The 26,937-nt window shown below is 55.4% G+C and overlaps 1 protein-coding gene across 12 annotated transcripts; it reads right to left on the reverse strand.

Annotated features, from left to right (window-relative positions):
- Positions 1–1,057: 1,057 nt before the first annotated feature.
- Tcf3 (transcription factor 3) lies at positions 1,058–25,801 on the reverse strand. Of its 12 annotated transcripts, none has more exons than XM_021173704.2 (19): positions 25,479–25,801; positions 23,060–23,191; positions 19,903–19,975; positions 13,441–13,514; positions 13,197–13,275; positions 12,129–12,196; positions 11,577–11,709; positions 10,876–10,925; positions 9,476–9,578; positions 9,250–9,407; positions 9,027–9,162; positions 8,668–8,726; positions 8,498–8,576; positions 7,789–7,862; positions 7,289–7,444; positions 7,086–7,212; positions 5,143–5,275; positions 1,924–2,150; positions 1,058–1,793 (listed from the first exon to the last, which is right to left on the reverse strand). In XM_021173704.2, the coding sequence occupies exons 2-19, from the start codon at positions 23,132–23,134 to the stop codon at positions 1,651–1,653; spliced, it is 1,947 nt and encodes a 648-aa protein (XP_021029363.1). In that variant the 5' UTR covers positions 23,135–23,191; positions 25,479–25,801; the 3' UTR covers positions 1,058–1,650. The 12 variants fall into 12 exon arrangements, with proteins under 12 accessions (XP_021029363.1, XP_021029359.1, XP_085699134.1 ...); XM_021173700.3 differs by lacking the exon at positions 1,924–2,150 and adding an exon at positions 4,765–5,000; XM_085843008.1 differs by having other exon boundaries at positions 1,924–2,147; positions 7,289–7,447.
- Positions 25,802–26,937: the final 1,136 nt, after the last annotated feature.

Raw genomic sequence — 26,937 nt, forward strand, 5'->3', positions numbered from 1 at the left:
AGCCACTTGGGCCCAACACAGGTCAATTGCTTCTCGATATCCCCAAATCCTGGAAGTCTGGCTGATCCAGCGTTCTCCTGCCTGTTTGCCACTAAAGCAGAGATAAGGCAGGGCAGTCTTGTATTCATTCCAGCTGGTCCTCCCATGGCTTCCAGAAGTGGCAGGTCCCCGAGCCAAAGTGGTAAATAGCTTATTTGCCTTAACAAGGCGTTGCCATGGTTCCTCACTGGAGGCTTTTGAGGTGTTTCAGGAAAAGTAGCTTGTGGGGACAGAGCTCAGCATGGAACAGGCATGAACAGTGTTGTGTCCTGGTGGCCTCACCACTATCCTACCAAGAGACTAGGATGCCACTGGGATCTGAAACATGGGGACAATACTTGGGAGGGGACCCAGGGACCAGTGTACAGATGAGAATGTAGGAGGCAGCTGTGGGAGCATAGGCTTGTGTGATGTGTCTGCTGACCCAGCTTTACAGCTGGAATCAACTTGCCCAAGCCACTGGGCACACCTGCAGGGGAGGTTCATGCCTGGACCCCCCTAAACCTGGGCCACACCTTCCGGTGGCAGCCCACATATGAGGGTGTGGAAGGAGAATGCTTTTGCTTTTTGCCTGCTTGCCCTCGCTGGTGTCAGAACCCTGTTCTTCAGGATTCCAGTGCAGACCCAAGACCAGCATCCCCTAGGAATCCTACAGGACTCCAGCACTGGATTGGGACTGCTGGGACACTGAATAGCTACAGTATTCTTGGAGACAGTTGCTCAGTCGCTGTTGAGAATGCCCAGGTCATGGCCTGTAAGCCATTCTAATATCCTTACACACACACACCTTATTCTAGCAACTGTTTCTTTAGAGGTCCCCTAATGCATGACACCCAAGTATTGAGGACCATGAGGACAGCCCACTTCACATGAGGGGCAGAGGGCATGGTTTAGCCAAGGAGCACATGCCTGGCACAGACAGGCCCTGGGTTCATGTTCATGGGAAGAGGAAGGGGCAAGCATCTAGATCTTGTGCCAGGCCTCAGGGTAGGGGTGACCCTTAGATCAACACTGGGTCTTTTGAATGCTACTTTAATAACCTTGTAGACCATGAAATATGACGATAAATTCTAGAAACAGGAACAGACATGAGACTTTTATACAAAAATTTGTTGCTTACAAAACATACGGAAAAAAAAAAGCTAAGGGGAAAAAAAAGACACGGAAGGCCTCGTTCTTGCTAACTTTTGTCTACATTAAAAAAAAAAAATCTGAAAACTAATGTTCCTTTATTCTCCTTTAAAAAAACGAAAAATGCTTAGGCACGATGTGCTGGTGGCTCTGAAGTAGAAGCCAGTCCCAGGCCGCCCTGCCAGGGCATGGTCCGACTCTTCCGTCTTACATAGTTAAGGCATCTTTCTTTCCTTTCTGAAAAGGGAGCATGCTGCTTTGTTTCCAGTTCTGGTTAACCGAGAGGAAGGAACTCTCTTCTGCTTGGTCACTGGGGCCAAGCAGGGGGCTGTTCAGTGCCACCCTCCCCAGGCCCTGAAGTGTCCCCAGAGCCCTCTCTCTGCCCATGCCTCTATGGAGACCTGTCTCATCCAGAACCGTCCTGGTGCACCCCGGGCAGAGATATGGTGGTCCCTGGTCCAACGAAGAAGCTGTGACGGCTCACAGGTGCCCGGCTGGGTTGTGGGCCTCACCCAGGCCTGGGTGGGCGGCTGACAGGGCCAGCTGTGGGTCCCCGACCACGCCAGACACCTTCTCCTCCTCCCTTCGCTTCAAGCAGGCTGCTTTGGGGTTCAGGTTGCGTTCTGGGGGAGTGGGGAAGGAGAGAGCAGTGGGAGACGGTCCTCATGTGGGGTCATAGAGGGGCGGGGATGTGCCTTGGCCGCCCTGGCCAGCAGCGGCGGAGAATGAACAGACGGGGTGGGCGCAGCCTACCTCGCACCTGCTGCTCCAGGCCCAGGATGACCTGCACCGCCTGCTGCAGGATGAGCAGCTTGGTCTGCGCCTTATCCGACTTGAGGTGCAGCTGGCACATGCGGCCCAGCTCCCGGAAGGCCTCGTTAATGTCCCGCACGCGCACCCGCTCCCGAGCGTTATTGGCCATACGCCTCTCCCGGTCCCTCAGGTCCTTCTCCTCCAGGGACAGCACCTCATCTGTACTGCTGGGTCACAGCACCGAGCCTCCGTCAGCGGGGGCCGGGCCACTGCGTGCTATGTGTAACGTGTGAGGGTAGAAAGGGTGTCATGGGTGACTTGGTGGCAGTGGTGTGGTGCTGTAATGGGTGTCGTGGGTGGCAGCCAATGTGCACAATGAGTGACAGCAGTTCTGCAGTGTGGACAACTATGCCTTGTGCAGGTGACACACCCCTATGGGCATCTGCCTGTGTGTCCTTAGACCATGTCTCCGGGAGGCCAGGTGGTTACTCTGGGAAGGACAAAGGCCTCACTGTCTCCCAGCATATACAGAGGGAGGCAGAGCCTTAGAGGGCAGTGGGGCCTCAGTTGTCCCTGTCCTTGCTGACTAGTTTCTTGCTGTCCCTGCTCATGGCTTGGGTAATAGATTCAGGGCTGTGCTGCCCTGTAAGGCAGAAGCTGAAGCTTGGCCCCTGAGCCAGAGCTCATGGACGCAAACAGCACTCGGGCCCGAGTCCTGCACTCCAGAGCCAGTCACCCTAGCTGGGCCAGGAGCATTGACTCCTAGGTCCAGGTCCTCCACTGTGATGGACACTCATGACAGTGACTCCAAATGACCAAACTCAAGGGTAATACTGTCACTGCCTGTGGTTGCAGGCTGAGCCAGGCCTCTCCCCTGTGCTGAGCCTTCTGCTATCCAGCTGAGGCCCAGCACCATGCCCCTCGCTACTCTTGTTTCAGGCCACCCTTGAACCTATCAGATCCTAGGTGGCGGCAGTGGCCCCAGACCTCAGGACAAGCGCACAGACCAAACTGCATGTGGGCACCGAAGGCTGTGTGCCCAGAGGGCCTTTTCCTTCCCTTTTGACACTGCATGGCCTTATGGGACAAAAGGCCCCTAGGTGCGATCAGCCCTGTCCAAAGGGCAGCAGGTGCGAGGTGAGGGGCGGTGGTGGCAAGCAAAGCCAGGGGACAGCCAGGGTAAAGGGGACAGCATGAAACACAGACAGCAGATAGACGGGCTTGGGAGACACAGGGTGGGCTGCGCACTCAGCCACCATAGAGACCTTGGAGTCAAGGGGAGAGTGGATGGCTGTGCAGATCACACCATGCTGCAGGAGAGAAAGGGTTAAAGGCAGGCAGGCAGGCAGGCAGGCAGGCAGGCAGGCCAGGGCCAGTGCAGGTTAAGGAAGCAGTGGGGTCCGAGCTGTTGTCCTCCCTCATCAGCCCCGGGACAGGTGGATTAACACCATCAGATGGGGAAACTGAGTCAGGGAAAAGCTACTGTGGGGTAGGGAGCCTTCTAAGTGGAACAACGATGGTGGCCTAGCACCTCTGGGCTCTGGGCTGGCAAGAGCCTGGGGATGGGGAGAGTCAAGGTTGAAGGTCCTCAGGCCAGTGTGGCAGACGCCAGGCCTGTCAGGGGCAGGCCCAGCACCAGCAAGGCAGGAAGGAGGTCAGTCAGTCAGAACTGGGGCCAGCAGGTATGAAGGAGATCATGGGGGGGCACGGGGGGATGGGGACAGTCAACCTAGAGTGTGACCAGCAGAAAGACAACCTGTGGGACAGTGCAGAGACAGAGTAGGTACAAGGGACAGCTGATATTCGGAACAGCTGGTGTGGAAGAGGGTGGATGTGATGTCAGGTAATGAGGATGAGGACAGTCAGTGTGGATGGGGACAGAGTGAGGACAGTCAGAGTGAATGGGGACAGAGTGAGGACAGTCAGTGTGGATGGGGACAGTCAATGTGGATAGTGACAGAGTAGATGGGGACAGTCAGAATGGTTGGGGACAGTCAGTGTGGACAAGGGCAGTGTGGATGGGGACAGTCAGTACGGATGGGGACAGAGTGAGGATAGTCAGTGTGGATGGGGACAGTCAGTGTGGATGGGGACAGAGTGAGGACAGTCAGTGTGAATGGGGACAGTCAGTGTGGATAGTGACAGAGTAGATGGGGACAGTCAGAATGGTTGGGGACAGTCAGTGTGGATGGGGACAGAGTGAGGACAGTCAGTGTGAATGGGGACAGTCAGTATGGATAGTGACAGAGTAGATGGGGACAGTCAGAATGGTTGGGGACAGTCAGTGTGGATGGGGACAGAGTGAGGACAGTCAGTGTGAATGGGGACAGTCAGTATGGATAGTGACAGAGTAGATGGGGACAGTCAGAATGGTTGGGGACAGTCAGTGTGGATGGGGACAGAGTGAGGACAGTCAATGTGAATGGGGACAGTCAGTGTGGATAGTGACAGAGTAGATGGGGACAGTCAGAATGGTTGGGGACAGTCAGTGTGGATGGGGACAGAGTGAGGACAGTCAATGTGAATGGGGACAGTCAGTGTGGATAGTGACAGAGTAGATGGGGACAGTCAGAATGGTTGGGGACAGTCAGTGTGGTCAGGGACAGTGTGAATGGGGACAGTCAATGTGGATGGGGACAGTCAGTATGAGGCAGGACTGGTCATTAGTGCCACAGTGTAGCAAACTGGGCAGGGACAGTCAGTTCAGAGAGCAGCGAGTGCAGGGAACCTCCTGTCTGGAGGAGGGGTGCAAGGACTGGTCGGTAAGGGACTGTCACTGCTCTGGCTTGGGCAGCAGGGAAGGAGCATCGCGGAGGCGCGGGGCGCGGGCCGCCCACTGACCTCGCACCTGCTGCTCCAGGCTGAGGATGACGGCCACGGCCTGGTGCAGGATGAGCAGTTTGGTCTGCGGCTTCTCGCTGCTGAGGTGCAGCTGGCACATGCGGCCGAGCTCCTTAAAGGCCTCATTGATGTCGCGGACCCGCAGGCGCTCTCGGGCATTATTGGCCACCCGGCGCTCCTTCTCCCGCTCCGCCTTCTGCTCTGGGGGGAGAAGGTCGTCCTCGTCCTCGTCTGGGCTATGGGGGAGGGGAGCCGGGGGCCAGAGGGAGACAGTGAGGTGATGTGGTGGCCTGCAGGGCCTCCCGGGGTTTGTGTGCACGTGTGATGTGTGTAACATGTGATGTGTGCGTGTATAGCCCGAGGGGTGGGGTTTGGCACCTGGTGCGCGTGCGTGGGACCTTCAGGTCCTTCTTGTCCTCTTCGGCGTCTGCCACTGATGCGATTTCCTCATCCTCTTTCTCCTCCCGCTTGATCTCACTGGCACCCGCTGTCGTGCCTGCCCTCCCGAGTCCTAAAACAAGCCAGGGATGAGGGGCCCCTTGCCAGGACGCAGCTCCAAACAAACCGAGAGAGAGGCAGGCTGGATGGCTGCCCTCAACCGGGAGCTGGCTCCCTGCCTGACAATGAAGTCACACTAGACCCTTCATAGAACCAGCAACTGCAGACAGGAGAACCTGCTCTGTTTGAAAATGGCAAACTCACAAGTGTTAAAACTAGGGGAACAGCTGTCCACTGGTAGCACACACCTTTAATCCCAGCACTTGGGAGGCAGAGGCAGGTGGATTTCTGAGTTTGAGGCCAGCCTGGTCTACAGAGTGAGTTCCAGGACAGCCAGGGCTACACAGAGAAACCCTGTCTCAGAAAACCAAAGCAGTGGGAGGAGCAATCCCTGCTATAACCATGGGGCAGGGGGAGAGTCTGTGGACTGGTACAAGAACACACCTGTCACCCCAGCACTGGGAGGCTGAGGTAAAGGGGTTGTAAGTTCAAGACCAGCCTATGATACACACAGTGAGGTTGTCTAAAAAAAAATTTCAAAATCATAAACCTGGTTGTTGGCACACGCATCAACCCTGGACTTCGGAGACCAAGGCTAGAGACCAGAAATTCAAGGTCTTCCAAAGCCAGCCTAGGCTACCTGAGAAATTGTGTCAGGATATCAATAACAAGAACTGCCTAGAAAATGTCCACAACAAACATTGAAATACAACGGGCACAACTCGGAGTGCAGACACAGCCCGGGGATTAAGAGCTGAGGGGGACCTGCATAAGATCATGCACAGCGGACACCGCGTGGGCCTGGGGCTTCCTCTGTGGACGCCATCCTTAGTCTCACCCACGCACGCCCAACCCGCAGAGCCCCTAACACAGCCAGTGCTAGCCCTACGGCTCCTAGCGTCCCCTGAGGGTGCGGAGGCCAGACATTCCTGCCCTGCTCTCTGCTGGCAAAATGTTCCCCACACCCACAGGCCACTGTACACTGGCCTGTCAGAGCTTCCCCCGTCTCTTCCACCCTCTCATTCTCCCTACGAGGGCTCTGCTCTGACCACAGGCCTTTGCACAGGCTGCCTCCTCGCTGGAGGCTCCTCTGTATCCCTGTTCTATTCCCTTCCACATGTGCTGGGCCTGTACAGCTACGTCCTGCTGGTCTAATATCCCTGCAAGCACTGCATCCCCTATGGGACCACGCCTGTCCTAAGCCCTCATGTGAGAAGCAAGCACTCCACTTTGCCGGGATCCTGAGCCCTGCCATGTGCCTCAGTGTTCCCCAAACAAACCAGCACACAGTAAAAAGTCCCAAGATCGCAGGCTACAGTGAGGACCTGAGCAGTCAGTCTACCTGATAGCTCTTGGTCACAAGTGTGTGTGTGTGCTTAGAAGGCAGGCAGGGACCAGGGAAAGATGCCAAGTGTCCTGTTCTTGTCACTCTATGACTTATTCTGGAAACACAGAGACTTTCAGCAAAGCTGGCCGCCACGCTCAGCCTTGTAACGTGGATTACGAGGTATAAACTCAGGCCAGCACACTCATGTGAGAAGCACCAATCTTGGCTCCCCAACATCAGCTTTCAGTTTTGAGGCAGGGGCTCAAGGGAACCTAGGGCTTGCCAAGTGCAGCTTGCTGGCCTGCGAGCCAGCATGGGTGCCCAGGCACACATCTGTGCTTTTTACACAGGCTCTAGGGTATCCAGTTCAATCCGGTTGAGGTCCTCCCACTTCAGCAGATCAAGTATGGACTAAGTCACTCTTCATCCCTGAGGGACACTCCCCCCCCCCCCCCCCAAGGACTGGGAAGGCCTTCAGCTCCCTGCTGGGACTTACCACTATAGGAGTCAGGAGGCCTCTGTGAGAGGTCAGGGAGGGAACTGGGCTGGCTGGGGAGGCTGGCATGGTTATGCAAAAGACCGGCCCCACTTGTGAGGCCCTCCTCAGGATGGCTTCCCCCGACCTACAGAGGAGAATGACATGTCAGGGTGGCTGGAGTCCCTAAATGTCACCATTCCCTGACCCAAACTGATACTCACCAGGCCCGCATGCCGCCCGCCCAGTGACATGGGGCCGGTGAAGCTCGTGGTCAGTGCACCATGGCCAGGCAAAAGCCCATGGAGATCACTAGCGGTGCCAACAGCATGGCTTCGCAGGACATGGATGGCCTCATCCAAGCGGTCCTCCATCTTGCTCTGCTGTGAGAGGGTGGGGCAGGCACTGAGGGGCACGCACATGCATGTGCACACGCATGTGCTCATCTGCACTATTTGCTTCACATAGGACATTTTGCTGCGGCCTACTCAAAAAGTGTGATCGATCCCCTTGCCTTGCTCCTCCTAATTCTCCTGCCTCCACCCCCCAAGCACAGAGACAACAGGCAGATGTCATCAGCGTCAGTTTCTGCAGTGCTGGTGAGGGGACCCAGGGCTTGGCACACACCAGCAGGCACTCTGCCCACTGAGCCCTAGCCAGCCCAGCAGCAGTAGTGGGACAGAATAGCGCCTGGTGCCCTGGCCAGCAGGGAGGGAACACTCACCAGGCCATGGAGACCTGCATCGTAGTTGGGGGATAAGGCACTGGGCGCTCCTGCCCGGGGCCACTGTGATGTCCCTGGAGAAAGGAAAGGCACAAGTGGGAAGACAGGCAGTGGGAACAGGAAGTGCAGCTGACCCACAGCACTCAGAGATGCCTGGCTCGGCCCAAACACCAGACACTGCTCAACCTTCCAAGGTCCCTCTTTCCTGGCTGAACACTACCCCTGATCCTAGAGGAGCCAGCCCTGGCACACCTAGCCTGCAAGGGCACAGCAGAGGGAGGCCTCAAGGGTGGTTTCTCTCTGTCCCTCTTGCCTGGGCTCACTGCTACAAATACAAACAACAGGCAGCTCCAGAGAGGCCCAGACAGGTCAAAGTGAGGACTGGTGTGGGACTCGCTCTGTAGACCAGGCTGGCCTCATGCTCAGAGAGATCCATCTGCCTGTGCCTCCCGAGGGCTGGGATCACACAGTCCTGTGCCACCATGCCAGGCAGAGCAGGTTACTGTTACCCTCAACCTCCCAGACCTAGAGGCCCCCAGCCCTCATTTTCCTTTGCTCCTCACCGGTGCCCTAGCAACATCCACCCTGGAGGGGCATGCCTGAAGTGAGCCCGCCTCCCTCAGATGCCACCTCTCACTACCTGACCAGGCCTGTAGACTGGAGACAGCCCTGAGGTAACGCATGGAGCCCATTCCCATCACCTACACACCTGGCAGGCCCTGGGGTGAACCCACAGGCGTTGAGGGGCTAGGTGAGAAATTATTGCTGGAGTGATCCGGGGAGTAGATCTGCAGTGGTGCGGACAGAAAGATGGGCAATCAGGGCCACGATGAGGATACCAGAAGTCCCCCCACTGCCACTGCCCAGGCCCCTGCTTACCGAGGCCAGTGCCTTCCCAAGGGCATCCCCTGAGCTGCTGGCTGTAGTCCCTCGGGTGCCTGTGGGGGAAGAGAAAAGCCCTAATGCTGTATGCCACCATTACTGTGCCCCACCCCCTATCCACTCAAGACACCTGTATCCGGGTCTTGCCTAACACTGACACCTGCCTCCCAGGTGAACAAGGACTCCTTTCTGCCTCAGTTTACCCCAAAATGAAGTGGAAAACCTTGTACCAAAATCAACCTGGCTCAGACACTGACCACACCCTCTGGCTTCAGCCTCTGGACCCTTTCCATGGAGCACTGATGCGTGCCCCATGGGTCCCAGCCAGGCCCAGCAAACCCCAGGTGTAGGCTCACCTAGGAGGCTTTCAGCTGCGGCCCCACTCACAGGGGGCGTGTGGCTGGAAGTCCCACTGTAAGTGCCAGGGGCAGCTGAAAAGCTGGATACAGCTGGGAGCGAGCCATTGACCTCAGATCCATGCAGCTGGTAGCCCTGAGGGGAAAATCAGTCGACAAAGGGCAGGTCAGCAGGACAACACAAGGATTGGCACTCCCCGGGTCCCCCAACCATGACACCTACCATTCGATCCTGCTGCTGGAGGCCCCCAAAGGTACCACTGCCCACGGAGCTGCTGCCCGGTGCAAGGGGCAGAGGGGACGAGCCGTCACCTAGCATGGGCCCAAAGCCCACCTGGCTTGGCGTACTCCAGAGCTCAGCTGACGGGTGCAGGCTGCCATCTGTGTAGAGGGGGTTTGTGAGACAAGAGACCCTGGCCCCGCAGAGCCCCCCAGGGAGCCCCACGCACCTGCCACGTAGAAGGGGGAGGGGTAAGCGCTGCTGGGGGTCTTGGCGGAGGGGTAGGCTGCAGCATCCCTGCTGTAGCTGTCACCTGAGCTGGAAGGATACACCTGCAGCAGGAGGGTACAGTCAGGCCAATGCCAGGGGACAGGGGGCCCCATGCCTAGGCCCTGGAGGTCCTAGAGACCTAACGTCCCTTCACTACCTCTGAGATGATGCTTCTGCCTCTCCGGAACACCTTGGCCTGCCTCACGTAGCAAACTCCTAGTAAATCCTCAAAGCCCCACTTCCAGTGTTCAGCTCTATTGCTCCCTATTTAGCATTTAGCAGTGCGGGAAACCTCCCTGTCCTTCTGGCAATAGGATCCTGGGCCAGAGTCAGAATCCCAGCATAGCATCTGGTCCTGGTGCCCCCCACAGCAGAGAAGGCACAGAGGGGACCACAGCATTGACCCTGACCAGCTAGCATTGGCTGGAACTCTGACAGCTTGAAGTAACAGTGGGGATCTGCCACCAATGTCTGCATTAGCCCATGACTCAGGAGGGGATCAGCTGCTCATGCCTGCTTTGGCAGAGGAACAGACAGCAAGTCTGAGCTAGCTGCAGAGTTAACTTGACTTAGCTTAAGTGGGTTCTATTGGTCAGTCTGACCTCAGCTTTGCCTCCTATACTATATGTGTATTTCTGGACAGCCCCCACCTCCATGGCCCATCCTAGTCCTGATGTCAAAGGAAAAACTGTAGTGTTCTGGGGCCACAAACAAACTTTTTTTTTTTTTTTTTTGGTTTTTTGAGACAGGGTTTCTCTGTGTAGCCCTGGCTGTCCTGGAACTCACTTTGTAGACCAGGCTGGCCTCGAACTCAGAAATCCACCTGCCTCTGCCTCCTGAGTGCTGTGATTAAAGGCGTGTGCCACCACGCCCGGCACCACAAACTTTTATATATGAGGTGACACTTTGACTCTTCTGCCTTTACCTCCCAAGTGCTGGGGGAGGCATCCAGGTTGGAGAATTCAGCACACCACCTTTCTTAACGTGATTAAATCACAGGCGCATGGCGCCATGAACCGCTGAAGGCCAGTAACCATCTGCTGGGGTTGGCAATTTGCCAACTGCCAAGCCAATGGGTGGAGACACTTACAGCCTTGGCAGGTGGGCGTGGCTTAGGAATAGGCAGGATCTGGCTACTCCAGCACAGGAGGCCCCAGGCAGCCCCAGCTTAGAGGAAAGGAGGGAGTGAGGTGGGACCTGAGAAAGGGCTTCCCTGGGGAACAGGGGAGGAGCACACACATTTGGCTGCAGCAGCCCTCAGAGCTCAAAGCCTGCTCACCTTCAGGATGTGGCCACAGCTTCTGGCTGGGAAACCCAGGAAGCTGTGGCAGCTAAAGGCTCTAGGACTGTCCCACTCACCGAGGAAGGGAGACCAGGCGGAACCTTCCGGACCTTCTTCGGCTGCGTATCTGCTAGGAGCAAGAGCAGAGAGGAAGGTCTAGCCACTGCCATCTCCACATGCCCTCATGTGGCCCCCTACCATGCCCCCTACCATCCCAGGTTCCAAGGATGCCACACCCCTGACACTTGAGGGGCCTTGTTAATGCAGCCACTAAAAACCTGTGCTCTGCCAGCACAGAGGAGACAAGAGGCAGGCGATCTCTGTGAGTTCCAAGTCTACAAAGAGTTCCAGGACAGCCGGGGCTACATAGAGAGACCCTGTCTCAAAATCAAAAAGATCTAAAAAAATCCAAGATCCCACCCACTGGGACACCAAATATGTAAGGAAACATCCTGGGGGGTGGGGGGGGGGAAGGGGCACACAGAACTTGGAGTGGGGGCAAGACAGCCTGGCTGTCCCAGGCCAGTGCACCCCATAACTCTGGTCAGCAGCCCCGGGGCCAGCAGATCCGGCCACCAAGTGTGTGGTCCTCACTTCAAGTATGATCCCAGTTAATGCTGTTCTAGGGGAGAGCACCCCAGTGGCCACTGCGGCTTAGTGGCACTCACTATGGCCTGGCTACAGGTCTTTCTCCTGCTCATGGATGGTGCCCAGCCCAGACGTTAGTCTCTTCCACAATGACCCCTCCAGCATCTCCATGTCCCCAGCCCTCACTCACCCAGGCCACCATCTGCAGCTCTCCGACGAGGGTTGCTGGGGAATGAGGGGTAATACTGGGAGCTGCTCTTGATGCCCGATGGGGACAGTGGCCCGGGACTGCTGAGGCTCAGCTCACCTGGCAGGAAGCCAGCCTGAGAAATGGGGACACCAGGAAGCTGAGGCTCATGGTCAGACCACACCGATCCCTGCATGGAGACCCTGCGGTGCCAGCTGTAGCTATCACTGGCACAAAGCCAGGCGGGGCCCACAGGCCTCACTGGTGCAAACCCTCAAGACACACCCTCTTCTCAACCATCATGCTCCACTTCACAGCCACAATCACACAAGGGTAGAGTCCACCCTGGGGCCTTGTCTGCGGGATACCCTGTAACAGCCGGGTCAGGGCTCTGAGACCCATATCCCAAACTGCCCAGCTCTGTTATTCATGTGGTTGAAAAGCCTCCTTGGGGACTTGAGAGGCGACATGAATGTGACCATCCTTGGTGCACAGCTTGGGCCCTAACAGTCACTGTGGAAGTCAGGCTAGCTCTGCCCTTCTGCCTCAGTTTACCTGACTCAAGGTGCCAACACTGGTGTCTCTCCCAAAGGTGGCATAGGCATTCCGCTCACTGCCCTTGCCTGCAAGGGACAGAAAAAGTCACAAGAGAACCCAGGAACGTCCCTCAGACAGTGGAGGTCCCACATGGGGGAGCTCTGGCAGAGCCCTGCCTGTGCAGTCGTGGCTGCCCAGGACCCTGGATACAGGACAGGGAACACAGATTCTTCCTAGCAACAGTGGGACCAACTGACCAGCAAGTGTCCCTGCTACTCTTCTCAGTTAAATTTATTCATTATTTCATGTGTATGAGCATTTTGCCTGCATTTATATACGTATGTACACCATGTATATGCCTAAAAGAGGGTATCCTATCTCCTGGGACTGGAGTTATGGGTGTTGTCAGCCACCATGTGGGTTGGGTGCCTGGTGTGAACCTGGATCCTCTGCAAGATCAACAAGTGCTCTCAACCCCTGAGCCAACCTCCAGTCCTTATTTGTTTTGCGGCAGGGTTTCATGTAGCCCAGGCTAGCCTTGAACCTGCCACCTTCCTGCCCGAGTGCCTGGATACTGAAGGCTGCTGACCCCAACAGACCTCAGTGCTGTCACAGGGTCCACCCTGGGGATTGGGGAGGCTGGCAGAGACAAGCTGGAATGGACACAGCTGGACTCTATGGGAACTGCCCGAGGGCCCTGCCACCCTGTCAGGCAGGACACCCGAGGGAGAGGCGGGAAAAGGAAGCCCAAAAGAGAACATGTAGCCCACAACTGCAGAGGCCACTTTAGGCCATGGTGGAAGGAGCCAGGGTCAGCGCTATCCAGTTCCGGACTTGGAGCAGAAGCAACTTTCTCGAGTTATAACCACCGCCTTCATGCCTTTCAGGCCTCCTGACCCAATGCCTGGTGACTGTCCCCACAGTGCCCAGGGACACAGACAAGGCTAACGAGCACCTCTCATGACAAACAGCATCCGACTCATTGCCTGCCGATCCCAGCCTGGGCTACTGACGTGATGGCTGATGCTCCCCTATCTCAACTGTGCCAAGTCCCTCATGGGATTAGCACAGGGTGGCCACACTTACCTCCAAGCCCAGCTCCTAGGAACGTGGAAGGCGGCAGGCTGCTGTGGGAGTCACTGAAGTGGGCACCTTCGCTGTATGTCTGGGGGAGACAGCCAGGGTGAGAGGTGCAGGTACCACGCACACATGTGCACAGGCTAAGCCCTGTAAGCGCCTCACTGTGGTTGGGCACAACTGACAAAGGGTACCGTGCACTGTCTCCTCACCTCCTGCCCAGGAAAGGAGACCCGGGGCCCAGGCGTCTTACCCGGCTAGGGTCAAAGGAAGAACTGTTCTGGTCACTGCTGCCCCAGGAGCCTGAGCTGGGTCGGTCCTCCAGTCCTGTAGGAGGCAAAGAGAAGTCAGTCTAGTTCAGTCTTATTCCTCCTTCACCCAGATATGCTTAAGAGCAATACAGTCAGACTCCTCCAGCCTACATAGCCTAGGATTCTGTCCCTACGAAGGCTGCTGTAGCTCGGTAATGTGACCACCAGCAATCTGTCTCTCCTGGAAGACTCCTACTCACCTGTCAAAACCTCAGCTACTGTCCCCACGTTTAGTCCCATGGCCCAGCCTCTTGCTCAGCCCTATGTCTGATAATGCAAGGCTGGGCATGTGAGTCAGAAATGTTCAACAACGGCTCCTAGGGCCTCAAGAGCTTCAGGAGCAGTGTCTCCCTGGTACAGGCCCTCCTGGTGAGGCCGACCAGCTCAGCGAGTGGGTAAGCAAAGCGGAAACTCAGATGTGGACAGGAGCCACAGCTGGCTCAGGCTCCTGCATCCTCAGAGGAAGGGTGAGGGTTAACCAGCCTGGAGACCAGAGGACCTTGTCCTAAGGGGTGGGGTAAGACAGGGCTGGGCCCTTATCTCCCCCAACACTCCTCACAGGCTGCTAACGGCCTACACCTCTAGAATCCTCTTCTCCACTGCAGTGAATCTGCTTCTTTCTGGGCCCTGTCCCCATGCACAGAGGCCACAGGGGCCACACTTCCAATTCTTCCCTGACAACCTGGCTGTATGGCTCTTCTGTGTGCCTCGGTTTCCCATTTGTGAAGCTGGACAGGGGAGTCCATGTCCCCATTCCAGATTCCAGGGGCTCTCGCACTCACCCTCACACCCTGCAACCCAGGACCCCGCATCCCCAGCTCCACACCAGAGACTTCCAAACCCCAGAGACTCGAGCGTGAGCCTTTGTGCTCATCATTCCCTCCTCAGAGAACCTGGTTAATCGTGGTCTAATTTGCATAATTGTGCATATTAATCTCCCAACCTCATGAATATTCACCCCAATTATACCTTCCTGTTTCCTGATAAAGTTCCAATGTGTTGGCAGTGGGGGGCTGGGATACAGCCATTGGGGGCTTCCAGGAACCCCTCCAGCATTAGGTGCAGTCTGTGGGTGTCTATACCCCCCAAATTTTAGCTTTCCACTAGGACTTATGGTGCGGCTCAGGAGGGTAGGTTGCCAGCATCCACACTGGTTGCAGACCCTAGGAGCACTCAGGGCACTTTAGAAGCCCAGACCCAAAATGGCCTGACCATGTGACCCCTGCACTTGGCAAACACAGCCCTATTCCCCCAGAGCCTGGAAATACTGAAGATTCCACAAGACCCCAAGACCCTCTAGCACAAGCCCTGTCTTTTTCCATTCTATAAATAACAAAACTCAGGAGACCCCTCCCCCACCCCATTAATACAGTTATTAAAATCACCCCACTGATAAATTATGCATCTTAATAACCCCGACATGAATATTCATAGCAGTTTCACTGCGTACTAATTAAAACGTTCTAACAGAAGACTTCGATGTCAGGCTCCCTCGCGCGCTCTCTTCTCTCTCTTAATCTTTTCCTGTCCCTCAAGGTGAGGTACTACGGAAGTTGGGAAGAAATAGGCACCTCCTTGGAAAGAGGCACAGGGTCCACTCCTAGCCAGAGCTTGGTCAGTCAAACCCAGCCCACATCAGGGGAGGACCAAAGGCTTGGAGTTCTATTCTTTTGATGGAATTGTTGGCTCTTTGGCTACGACTTGTTTTTATAAATAAAGTTTTATTGGCACACAGTTCTGTTCATATGTGATATATCTACAGCTATATTCAGGACAGGGATACTTTTTTTTTTTTTTTTTTTGGTTTTTTGAGACAGGGTTTTTCTGTGTAGCCCTGGCTGTCCTGGAACTCACTCTGAAGACCAGGCTGGCCTCGAACTCAGAAATTCACCTGCCTCTGCCTCCCAAGTGCTGGGCTTAAAGGCGTGTGCCACCACGCCCGGCGCCAGGGATATTCTTACTACCTATTTATATACGTTTATATAAGGCCCACCATGGAGAGAACCAGCTGCCCTGGTGTGGAGGACGCCGTTTCTTGGACATCAGCTCACAGCACCAGCTCTGCTTGAGCCTTCTAATCAGCACCCACACGCAAGCACACTCCTCACTCCACAGCCCATCACCAGGGACCATGTCAACCGCTGTGAAAGCACACCCACTCAAGTCCAGCAGACAATGTCAAGCCTTACAAAGCTCTCAAACAACACCTGCAGTCTGTCCCACGAGCTCCTCCCAGGACTACTGAGGTCAAAAGCAAGTTTGAGACCAGCCTAGTCTTTACAACACATCTCAAAAACCCAAAACTAACCAAGCAAAAAGTTGACCTATGCCCCAGCAGAGAACAGCAAATCCAGGATTCTACCGGAGCCACAACCCCAGCTCCCACTGGGGGATTCTGGGTGATGCCACCCTGACCACACCCTAGGCCCTCCAGTAAGGGGATTCTAGGCAGAGGCTCCACCCCTGACCACGCCCCACGCCCTCCCTGGGGATCCTGGGTGAGGCCTCACCTCTGAGCTGTGCAAGCATCAGCTCTCACCTCACAGTGAAATCTAGGGCTGAGACCCTGGGCTCCATCCTAAAACTCACTCCCCATCAAATCAAAGATTATCAAACATTTGGATTCTAAAGTCCGGGAAAGAAAGATAAGAACTCTAAGAAGAGGAATCAAGATTAAAGTAGAGAGGAGTCGATGTTTGCCATCGATTCTCCAAGGCGCTGACTCCACAGCACAAAATCAATACGGCAGAAGGAACAAGGACAAAGAGACAGAGGCAAAGGCAACTTTACTGGCAGCAGGGGAATAGTCACACCTGATGGGGACAGATGGTCCTGCTTTTGTTTTGAGGCCCAGGGCTCCCCTAGCCCAGGCTGGCCTCCTCCTGAGTGCTGAGATGGCCAGCTCACACCCCACACTACGCTTGAGTGGGTTTTTTCCTTCTCCTAAATAATGCAGTGGTCGAGTGGAGGGGACAGGTGCAGCCTTTGGGTAGGGTTGGCTGGCCAGACAGATCAGGAGATGCTAACAACTGAGGGGCAGTATGTGATAAACAGAGTCAAGTGTGGGCACGGGGAAGGGCTCAGTTGGGAAATGTTTGCTGGCATAAGCAAGAGGACCTGAGTTCGAGTCTCAGAACCCACCTAAAAAGCCAGGCACAGTGCTACATAAACTTGGGATCCCAACACTGGGAAGGTGGACAAGGGAGGCTCCCTGGGGCCCACTGGCTGGCCAGTTTAGCTGGATAGGTGAGCGTCAGATGGAAAGACAGACTTTGATCCAAAGAATGCAGCGCAGAGTGATTACAGAAAACGCCACTGTCAACTTTTGGTGTACACACACAGACAGACACAAGCACCCTGACACACACACACACATACTGCATCCGGACACACATACAGACGCCTGCACACTCACACACACACGCAGACATATCCAGATACACACAGTCAGACACTAGCACACTGACACAGATGCACACATAGAGCAACATGATAGTCACAGAAAGAAAAGCCACCAAGAACACCAGGTCACAGAGGCACAAGGCAGAGTTCAGACTCTGCTCAGTTTTTTTCAACTTGACACAACCCAGGGTCACCTGGGGGTAGAAATCTACACTGAGAAAACCACACGAGGACACTCTAAGCAGACTCACTGTGACACTTGTCAGCCATGTGGTTTGTGACAGGGTCGCACTATGTAGCTCAGGCTAGCTTGCATTTATGTAGCCCAGGCTGACAGAGATCCATCTGTCTGCCCAGTGCTGGGATTAAAGGTGTAGCCACCATGCCTGGCAGCAACTGAGTTCTTGCCTTCCATTCTGGAGGTTCTTGATTCAGTCCCCAGTGACCAAATAAAACAAACTAGTATAAAATAAACCCCATTGGGTCAGACATTTGACTCAGAGGGTAACAGCACTGGCTGATCTTCTAGAGGTCCCAGGATCAGTTCCCAGCACCCACATACAAGATGCAGGGGATCTGATGCCCTCTTCTGGCCACCGTGGGTATGAGACACACACGTGAAACACAGATATACATGCAAGAAAAACATGCAATGCATAAAGTAAAAGAAACACCCCCCCCCCCATACAGCTTCTTAGAGAAGGAAGCTCTCGGAGGCATTTCTTCGCTGTACGAACCTTCCCCAAGTTCTTCTGTTGTCTGACTCAGCGTCCCCTGCTCTTCCGCTTTTTACTCCAGAGATGAAAATGCTAGTGAAGCCTTCCTATGTAAAGTGTGAGTACAAACCAACAAGGGTTGTATTGGGTGGGGTATGGGCAGCCCTATTCAGTGAGAAGAAACCCTAATTTTCAGGATCCTGGTGGAGTAACTACTTCATCTATGTCCTGCATCTGTGAGAAACGGGGACTCAAGACTCTGTGATCCCAGGTCATCATGTAATATGGAGCTAGAAATTCTTCTTAAGACGTACTTTTCTGCCGGGCGTGGTGGCGCACACCTTTAAGCCCAGCACTGGGGAGGCAGAGGCAGGCGAATTTCTGAGTTCAAGGCCAACCTGGTCTACAGAGTGAGTTCCAGGGCAGCCAGAGCTACACAGAGAAACCCTGTCTCGAAACAAAACAAAACAAAACAAACAAAAAACATGTACTTTTCTTTCTTTTTCTTAAAGACAGGGTCTTACTACAGCACTCTGGAGACCTGGAGTTCCCCATGTAGACCAGGCTGGCCTCTGCCTCCCCAGTGCTGAGATTAAAGGTATACACCCACAACTGGCCTAAAATGTGTCTTTTAAAGTTGATCCGAGGCCGGGCGTGGTAGCGCACGCCTTTAATCCCAGCAGAGGCAGAGGCAGAGGCAGGTGGATTTCTGAGTTCGAGGCCAGCCTGGTCTACAGAGTGAGTTCCAGGACAGCCAGGGCTACACAGAGAAACCCTGTCTGGAAAAGTCAAATAATTAATTTCCCAGAAGTGGCAGCTGGACAGGTCTCCGGGGACCTTCCTGAGCTCCCCGAGGCACCTGTCTCACAAGACGATTCCAGCTGGGGGGCAGCAGGGGATGGGAGTACGGTCAAGGATGTTAGAGAGAGTACAATCAGAGCCCCTTGACCCTTCCTGCAAACCGACCTGTGTCACACAGCTCCATCATAAGGAGCGACTACAGGTGGACATGAGTTGTGAGGCAGGGCTGTCTACAGCACGTCGATGGACGAGTGGGGTGTCACATGGGAGCTGGCACTTGGGTCCTTAAATGTTATCAAGGAAAAACTGAAGCTGTGGCACCAACTCACGGAGAGTGATGGGCCTCCGAGGCCTAGCTACCACCCACGTTTGAGCACCGATTCTGCCTTCCTTGGTCCTATGTAGGAGAGTGGCAGGCTCCAGTGCTGCCTGTGCTGACAGGGCCTGGGAGACCCGCTCTGCACCCCCTCCTCTGTGTGCCTTCATCATCAAGAATGGGGTGAATATCCTTTCTGCCACCCAGGCTGAAGTGACGTACCCTCCCAGGTGACACAGCTCTAGATGTGCCACCTACTGAACTAAACTGACCATTATGGGCAATCAACATGGTCCCTGTGACAGGTCACACAACCCCAAGGCAAAAGGGCTGCATGCTAGGCTTCTCTGGACCTCACATGAGCCTGGTACCCAAGGGTCCAAGGAGCGGATGAGGGCGGGTCAGTAAGGCTAGACAGGCTGGACAGAAGCCAGTGGGTGTTCCGCCAGGCCAGGCTTACAGGAAGAGGTCCGTCAGGCTGTCCCACCCCCGGGGGCCACCTCCATGTTGCCACACAGGTGTTGATGACGAAGGGTAAAGGGTCTGGAGGACCGTCGCTATGAACAGGCCGGCCCTCTCCACCTGCCTCACAGTAGTAGCTACCTGACCTTACCCACTGGCGCGGCAGGAAGCCTGGGCATTACGGATTGGGGGCTGCTTCCGGGGTGGCGGAAGCCTCTGGGGATTTCCAGTCCTCCAGCAGTGCCCAGATGGCCCTCCATTCACTTCCTCAGTCCAAGGGGAAGACAAGGCACAGCAGTGACTGATGGCCCTGCTTTCGGGGAGGGTAAGCAAGAACGACCCACATCGGCCTTCCAAGTCTGCCCTCCCCGCAGAAGCCTTGCCGAGTAACAAACCAGCCGGCAGGCTGTCTATGGGCTGCTTCTCTTATAAGATCTTACATGTCCTAGCTCCTAGGCAGTCCTAACGCCATGGTCCCGGGCAAGCCAAACTGACCGTGGTTATTCCAGGTATCTAATACTTGTTCAAAATCCAATCACTGGGGGAGGCCAGGCGTGGCCTCACAGTTGGAACAGACAAAGCATGGAGGCCTGGGTTCCAGTTCACCCAGCCCAACGGGTTCTAGGCCAACCACACTCTCACCCACCAGACAGACAGATCTCCGTCACTGTCCCCATGACCGCCCCCGAAGTGCCCCTCAGTCCTACCTGAGCCGGCAAACTGGGTTCCCCCGAGGGAGGCGGGCCGGCTCTTCCCATTGGCCACAGGTAGTGGGAACATCTGTGGGGACAGAGAAAAGTCAGGTGAATGGAGGCTAGAGCTGGGAACAGCTGGGGTGTCTGGCTGAGGCCCAAAGACTAGGTTTCCTGGAGTTAGGCTGGAACACAGAGCTGTGGGCAGGGATAGGGTACCCCAGCTGAAGGACAAGCCTAGAGAGAAATCACACTCAGTAGAGGACATGGCTTCCGATTGGTTTTTGTGCTTATACAGCTTTGAGTGTCACTTGTTTTTGAGACAGCGTCTCACCTTGGCTGACCTCAAACACACAGGGACCCACCTGCTTCTGACTCCTGAGTGCTGGGGTTACAAGTGTGTGGCCAGCGGGAAATGGTGGCGCACACCTTTGATCCCAGCACTCGGGAGGCAGAGGCAGGCGGATTTCTGAGTTCAAGGTCAGCCTGGTCTACAGAGTGAGTTCCAGGACAGCCAGGGCTACACAGAGAAACCCTGTCTCGAAAAAAACAGAAAACCAAAAAACCAAAAAACAAAAAAAAACACCCAAAAACCAAACAACAACAACAAAAACCCAAGTGTGTGGCCATTTTGTTTCTTAAGACACTATTTCTCACTGGCCTAGAGCTTGCCAAATAAGCTAGACTGGCTGGCCGGAGTGCCCAGGTGATCTCTGGTGCCCATCTCCCCAGTGCTGGGTTACAGATGGGTGCCTCTGTGCCCCACCAGCTGCTGGGCTTGACTCAGACCCCAACACTCTACCCAATGAGTCATCTCCCCTGCCCTGATTTTGTTTCTGAGATGGGCATTCCATAGCCCAGGCTTACCTTGAATTTCTGATCCTCCTGCCTCAGCCTCACACAGGTACCCCAATGCCACAATGCCTGGAGGTGACATGTTTTCTCCCATCCCAGCTGGACTACAAAAAACGCTTGCTCAACAGGTGGTCTGTGAGAAGCCCAGGCAGGTCTGGGAAGCCCACTCCTTGGCCAGCACCCTATAGATCCAGACATCCCTAGACATCATGCAGGGTCCCCACTTGTCTAATTGAGTGGCTCACTTAAAGCCGTCATGGAAGGACACACACTGCCAGGAGGTGTGGCCACCTGTAGTAAGGGGAGAGTGAGGCTGTCAGCCCAGCACTCGGGAGGCAGAGGCAGGAGGATTTCTGAGTTCGAGGCCAGCCTGGTCTACAGAGCGAGTTCCAGGACAGCCAGGGCTGCACAGAGAAACCCTGTGCTACACAGAGAAACCCTGTCTCGAAAAACCAAAAACACAAAAACAAAAAATGCTCAGAGGCACAGAAGCCAACTCCCAACCACCAAGGGCCAGATTTTACCTGTGTGTGGAGCCTAGGCAACTGAAGGGGCAGGAAGGCCCCAAGCTGCCCACACTGTCCCCTAAGTCATCCCCCAGACAACTAGGCAGTGACAGTGTAGCCCCACAGCCAGCGGGTGGGGGGTCACCATCCCTACCTCTCATTCAGGAGGAGGAGCAGTGGCTCTGTCTGGGGCCAGTATGGGGTTGCAGAGGGAGGCTCTGTCTCAAATGCTAAGATGGGGACCAGAGAGCGAGCTCTGAGGGTAACAAGCTCTTCCAGAGGACCGGGATGAAGTTCCCAGGAACCACATGACTGCTCACAACTATCTGAAACTGGAGCTGCAGGGCGGCTAATGCCCTCTTCTGACCCTCCAGGGTACCCTGCATAAACGCGGTGCACAGGTGCTTTCTCTCAAGTGCATGCTCTCGCTCTCTTGCTCACTTGCACGCACACACGCACACTTAAATAACTGAAAGAAAAAGAACAAATTCTGCCCAAGGAGGCACAGGCTTCTCCATACTTGCAGGCAGGAGGATTTAGGGTATCTAGACCAGCCTGGGCTCCAGGAGTTGCTAGCTCACAATCAAAAGAATAAAAACTACGACCCCCACCACAGGTCCTGCCATCCCTGCCCCCCTTTCATCCCAGTTTCTCATCTATCCCACAGGACGCCCTCTCTTGACCTAAATCGGGGGAGATCCTGAGCCCTGCAACTGAAGGGGGTGGCCCTGAGGCTCAGGGTACTCCCCTGGGTCCACCGGGCTGAGCTGCACCCCCAAGCTGCTGTGTTCCAGGCCACTAGGCCGTGACCTGACAGTTTAACAACAACAAAACCCAGGGGCCAGGGCCTCTGCCCATTCAGCCTGGGGCAAACCAGGAGGCAACGACAGAAAATGGGCCTTAAAAATACCAGCAGGGCCTTCCGGAACCCAGTGGCTCCGTCCCCAGGGCTGCATTTCCGCAGGGTGGCTGGGGCCGTTTCAGTGTGAGCATGCTTGTTTTTTGGTAGAATTCTGTGGCCTGGAGCCCTTGTGGGGATGGGCAGGGGAGCTCAGACCGAAAGTCGTCCTAGAAACCAGGGCTCAGTGGTGCTTCTGGGGGTGGGGCCAAGATTTCAAGAATCCAGAGTTTAGAAAAACATGCTGGTTCTTGAAGGACAGGTCCACTGCCCCACCCCCAGGGTGCCCACTGCACAGATGGGTAAACTGAGAATCCTAGGCTGTGGAGATGGCCACCAGGAGGCTCCTTACTGGGTGTTCTGTGCTCTGTGACTTCTGTCAGCCAGCAACCTCTCTGGGCATTTACACAGGGGAGAAGGGCCATCACAGAGGGTGGGAACAGCCACTGCAGGCTGTATGCTAATGTGGCAGGGCTGCTGACAGCCTCCCCAGGCTACAGAGTCACCCTCACTAGCAGAGCACCCAGACTGAGGAGGGTAAGTCACCAGCAGCACAGGGGGTTGGTGGCTTCCTCCTTCTCTAAGGCCCCAGCATGGGCCAGAACAGCTTGGGACTTCATTCTCACAGCCTGTAACTTTGATGGCCACTTTTCTAACCAGGCCACCAGCCCCCACAGGCACTTCTGCAGTGAACACTGGGGAGCGACCACAGCTCTGAACAGCCCTTCCCTCTCTCTGGGCTCCGTTCTTCTCCTCACTGGTGATGTGCCAGGTGGGAACACTTCTTTGGCGGGTGTAACCAGACCTATGGTGAGGGGCTCCATTCCTACTGGCAGACACTCCCACTTCAACCCTACCTTCCAGGCTGGGAGCAGGGGGGGGGTAGGCACTGAGGGGTGGGGGGCTAGCTCACCATGCTGAAGTCCAGGAGGTCACTCAGTTCCTTGTCAGAGCCCACGGGTGCCATTCTCTGAGACTGGTTCATCATCCACCCAGGACAGCAGGTGTTGGAACTGGGGTGCGTCCCCCAGGCCTAGAGACAGCCCTGTGGTGACACCAGGGGACAGGAGGGGAGAAACAGAGGGACTGAGAGCATGGACAAGTGGGCATTAGAGGTGAGGCCCTGGGGTCAATGGGGGTCCTGAAGGAGGAGTCAGGAGCCTGGGTTCTGGGGGGGATCCTCTGTAGATCCTTCTTATGAGCAAATGAATAGCTTGAACAACGGAGAGAAGGGGTACGCATATGAAATCTCCCAATTCCCACAGGCCCACCAGAATGTCAAAACTGCATTTTAAAGGGGAGGGGGACTGTCTATGGGCCCTGTCCAGGAGGAAAGGGGTGGCCCAGGCTCTGCCTCCTCCAAATAAACTTGGTGGAACCTTCCCATGCAGCAGCTGTCACAGAATACCCAAGACTCTGGTCACCCCAAATCCAAAGCAAAACACACTGTGAACCTCAAGGCTCTAGTGGGTGGAAGAGGTGTTATCCCTGGGACCCACAACTTCTCCCTCTCACCCCCAAAACCCAACCTCATTCAGGAAAGCTAAAAAACAAAACAAAACAAAATTTAAAAAAAAAAACACAAAACAAAAAACCCAAACCAAGTGGGCCGTCTTATTGTCAGGATGTATCCGGGAATTATTCCCAGTCAAGTTTAAAAACATCCTTTTACCAACATCACCCGGGGGAGGGGGGGAGGTCCCCAAGACCTGGGATTCCCCTCAGGTCCCAGGGGCTCTGCTCCACCAGCGGGGGAGGGGTTCCACCTGCCAGGCCCAATCCACCCACCCCAGGAAAGACTGAGGGGCCAGCCCGCAGTTAAAACATTAACTTTTTTTCCAGTGTTCCCCAGAAAGGAGCGAGGGCAGCGGGGATCCGGAAACCACAGGCTGGGGAAGGCGATTCTGGGGTTGAGGGAAGACTCATGTCCAGAAGCTCAGGAACCCCAACTCTTTGTTTGTCAACTCCGACACAGGGTGTGAAACAGGCACCTCGGGCACCCCGCCCCCACTGCTTTTTGTCTTTTTTTTTTTTTTCATCCTTTTTTGGAGGATGTGTGAAACTGACTCTTTTCTTCTTCTAAGTTGTACGAAACCACACTTTTTTTGTGGGGTATTTGAAACCGATTTTTCTGGGTAACCCCAGGAGAGGTGAAACACTGCTCCAGTGGGGGCGGGTGCCACAAACACTCTCGGGAGGGGAGGAATGGGACAACCTGGGTCATCTTGGATTGGGGGTAGGGAAGCAGAATTGGGGATGACCCCCCTTCTCCTCCCTCCCCCATTCCAGCAGCCACTGCGGGAGGAGGAAGGTTGGAAGTTCTGAGGCTCATAGAGGCCACCATCATGTCCCAAACCCTGAGCTGTGCCGCGCCCCACATTAACACAGAGCAGATGTTCCCATCTCGGGGTCCCTGTGTCTCCCCTCCTTCTCTGTACCCAGAGATCCCTTTCTTGTAGCAGACAAAAGGACTTGCTCTCTTTCCTCCAAACTCCAGTTTAAATCGGGGGGGGGGGGGGGGAGGGGGAATCCTTAAATGGCGCGCGGGGGGGGGGGGAGTTTCTTCCAAGATCTCCAGGAGTTGGGGAACCCCAAGTTAACGAGGTGAAGATATTGGGTTCGCTCTTCCTTCCAAACTCCAGTTTGGATGGAGATTTGGAGACTTCCCTGGGTGGGGGTGGGTGAGAAAGGGACACCTCCCTCAAAATCCCCAAGAATTAGGGAACCCTAGATTGTGGAGTGCGATATAATCCTCACCCTTCCAAACTCCACTCGGATCAAGGGGACACCTCAAGTGAAGAGGTGGAGGTGGGTGGTAAGGGGACACCTCCCCTAAGATAACCACGAGTTGTGGAACCACTAGCTAATGGAATGAGGAGGTGGCCCTCTCTCTTCCCTCCAAACTCCAGCTCCGATCAGGAGGACCCCCTCTCTAAGGGCAGATGGAAAGGGAACACCTCCCCTAAGATCCCCACGAGTTGGAGAATTCCTATCTGATGAAGTTGGGTGACTGTCCAAAGAGAACCGTCACAAAAGAGGCCTGGGCAAAGTTTGCTCACAAGTGCGCGCGTCCCCTCCACGTCGCCCCCCTCTCCAGGCGCGCAAAGTTGAAGACAGAGAACAATGCGCCGCCGGGGCCGGGGCCCTGTGCAAGGGGGACGCGTGCACACTCCCCCGGGGGCTCACCCCAGCCCCAGCTTCCCCGCGGACCCGAGAGAGACCCAGAGGCAACTTTTTTTTTCTCATGCACTAAGCAGGGGGGGGGGTCCCCACCGTGCGCGCGTCCCCGTGAGCCCCACGCGCGCGTCCGGGGCCCCTCCGCGTGCGCTCACCTGCTGGGCGGGGGCATGCACCGGGTGCACCGGGGCTCCCTGCTGCCCACCGCCCTCGGGGACCCCGGGGACAAAAGGGTGGCGGGCGCGTCCCCGAGGGTCGCGCGTGGGCGGCGGGAGCGCGCAGGGCTCGGGGTCGCGCGTCCTTCCTCCTCCCCACTCGCGTTCGCGTCGCCTGGCCTCTCTCGAGCTTCTCTCAGAGCAGGCCCCGCGGGAAGGGACTGTAGCAGAGGCGGCGGCGCGCGGCGGTGGCCCGCGGTGGCCCGCTACGCCCGCAGCCGCCGGCGCTGCCTCATCTTCCTGCGGCGGGAGACATGTTCCGCCCCCCCACCCCGCCCCGCGCCGCCCGCGGAAGCCACGCCCCCAAGAGGGCACGCCCACTGTCGCCGAAAGCCACCTCCCCTAAATCGCTGCAGCCGCGCCCCGACCGGATACACTCCGCAGATCCCTCCACTACCTCTTGAGGCGACAGTAACATACACCACCTCACAACAATCACTGCCAAAACACCCACAAAGATTACCATGACACCAAGAATCAACCCGTATCTAATACTAAAGTACTTCCGGCAGAGATAGTCTCTATCAAACCGAGGGAAAGACTTAGGGACTATCTTCCTACGCGGCGGTATACACGCACTGAGCAAAGCGTCCTTGACGCAAGCGGGAAGGACCATTAGATTGAAAGATAAGGACCGCTACAAATTACCAATGGGAAGGTGGAGAAGTTAGATTGGCAGAACTCAAACCATTCATTGCGAAGTATCATCTGCGTTCCCGCCCTATAGCAGAGGCGGGATTCTCAGAGCAAGAGGCCGCGAGAAACTCAACGGGAAGGCGGTGGAAGGGCGGGGTTTGAGATTTTATTTTCGGGTTCTTATGCCCGCCGGCGCCGCCACGTCAAGTGGGTTCTATTTGAGTTTCTAGGATGGGCCCTGGGTATTATGTGTTCGAGCGGGTATATCAAAGTCGGGATGGGATATCAGATCCTTAATGAGAGGCTAGGAAACGATGGATCATTTCTCTCTCTTGTTAAAGGAACTCCACATTGGTCAACTTTTCCGTCTTTTGAAAATAGGTGTTTTGTGGTGCATATAATAAAAAATGCCAGGAGGTGGCGGCACTTTAATCCCAACACTGGGGAGACAGAGGCAAGCAGATCTCTTTGAGTTCAAGGCCATCCTGGTCTACAGAGTAAGTTCCAGGATAGCCAAGGCTACCCAAGAATCACTGTCTCAAAAGAAAGAAAGAAAGAAAGAAAAGAAGGAAGAACAACGAAACAACGAGGGCAGGAGGGGTACTGAGAGGTGAGAGGGTAAACTGAGATTGGGATATAATATATGATAAAATAAATTTAAAAAAGAAAAACACATAATGAGGCCAGGTGCGGTGGCCCATGCCTTTAATCCCAGCTCTTGGGAGGCAGCTTTTTTGAGTTTGAGGCTAGCCGGTTATATAAA

This window comes from Mus caroli, unplaced genomic scaffold, assembly GCF_978045245.1.
Source record: "Mus caroli unplaced genomic scaffold, Mus_caroli_1 scaffold_9, whole genome shotgun sequence".
In the NCBI taxonomy this organism is placed as follows: Eukaryota; Metazoa; Chordata; class Mammalia; order Rodentia; family Muridae; genus Mus; species Mus caroli.

Coding starts and splice junctions, on each gene's coding strand:
- Tcf3 (XM_021173697.3), bottom strand. CDS start 23,134: ATGATGAACCAGTCTCAGAGAATGGCACCCGTGGGCTCTGACAAGGAA. Junction 12,197..13,196: donor CCTAGGAGCTGGGCTTGGAG/GTAAGTGTGGCC, acceptor TGTCCCTTGCAG/GCAAGGGCAGTGAGCGGAAT. Junction 8,577..8,667: donor TTGGGAAGGCACTGGCCTCG/GTAAGCAGGGGC, acceptor GCACCACTGCAG/ATCTACTCCCCGGATCACTC.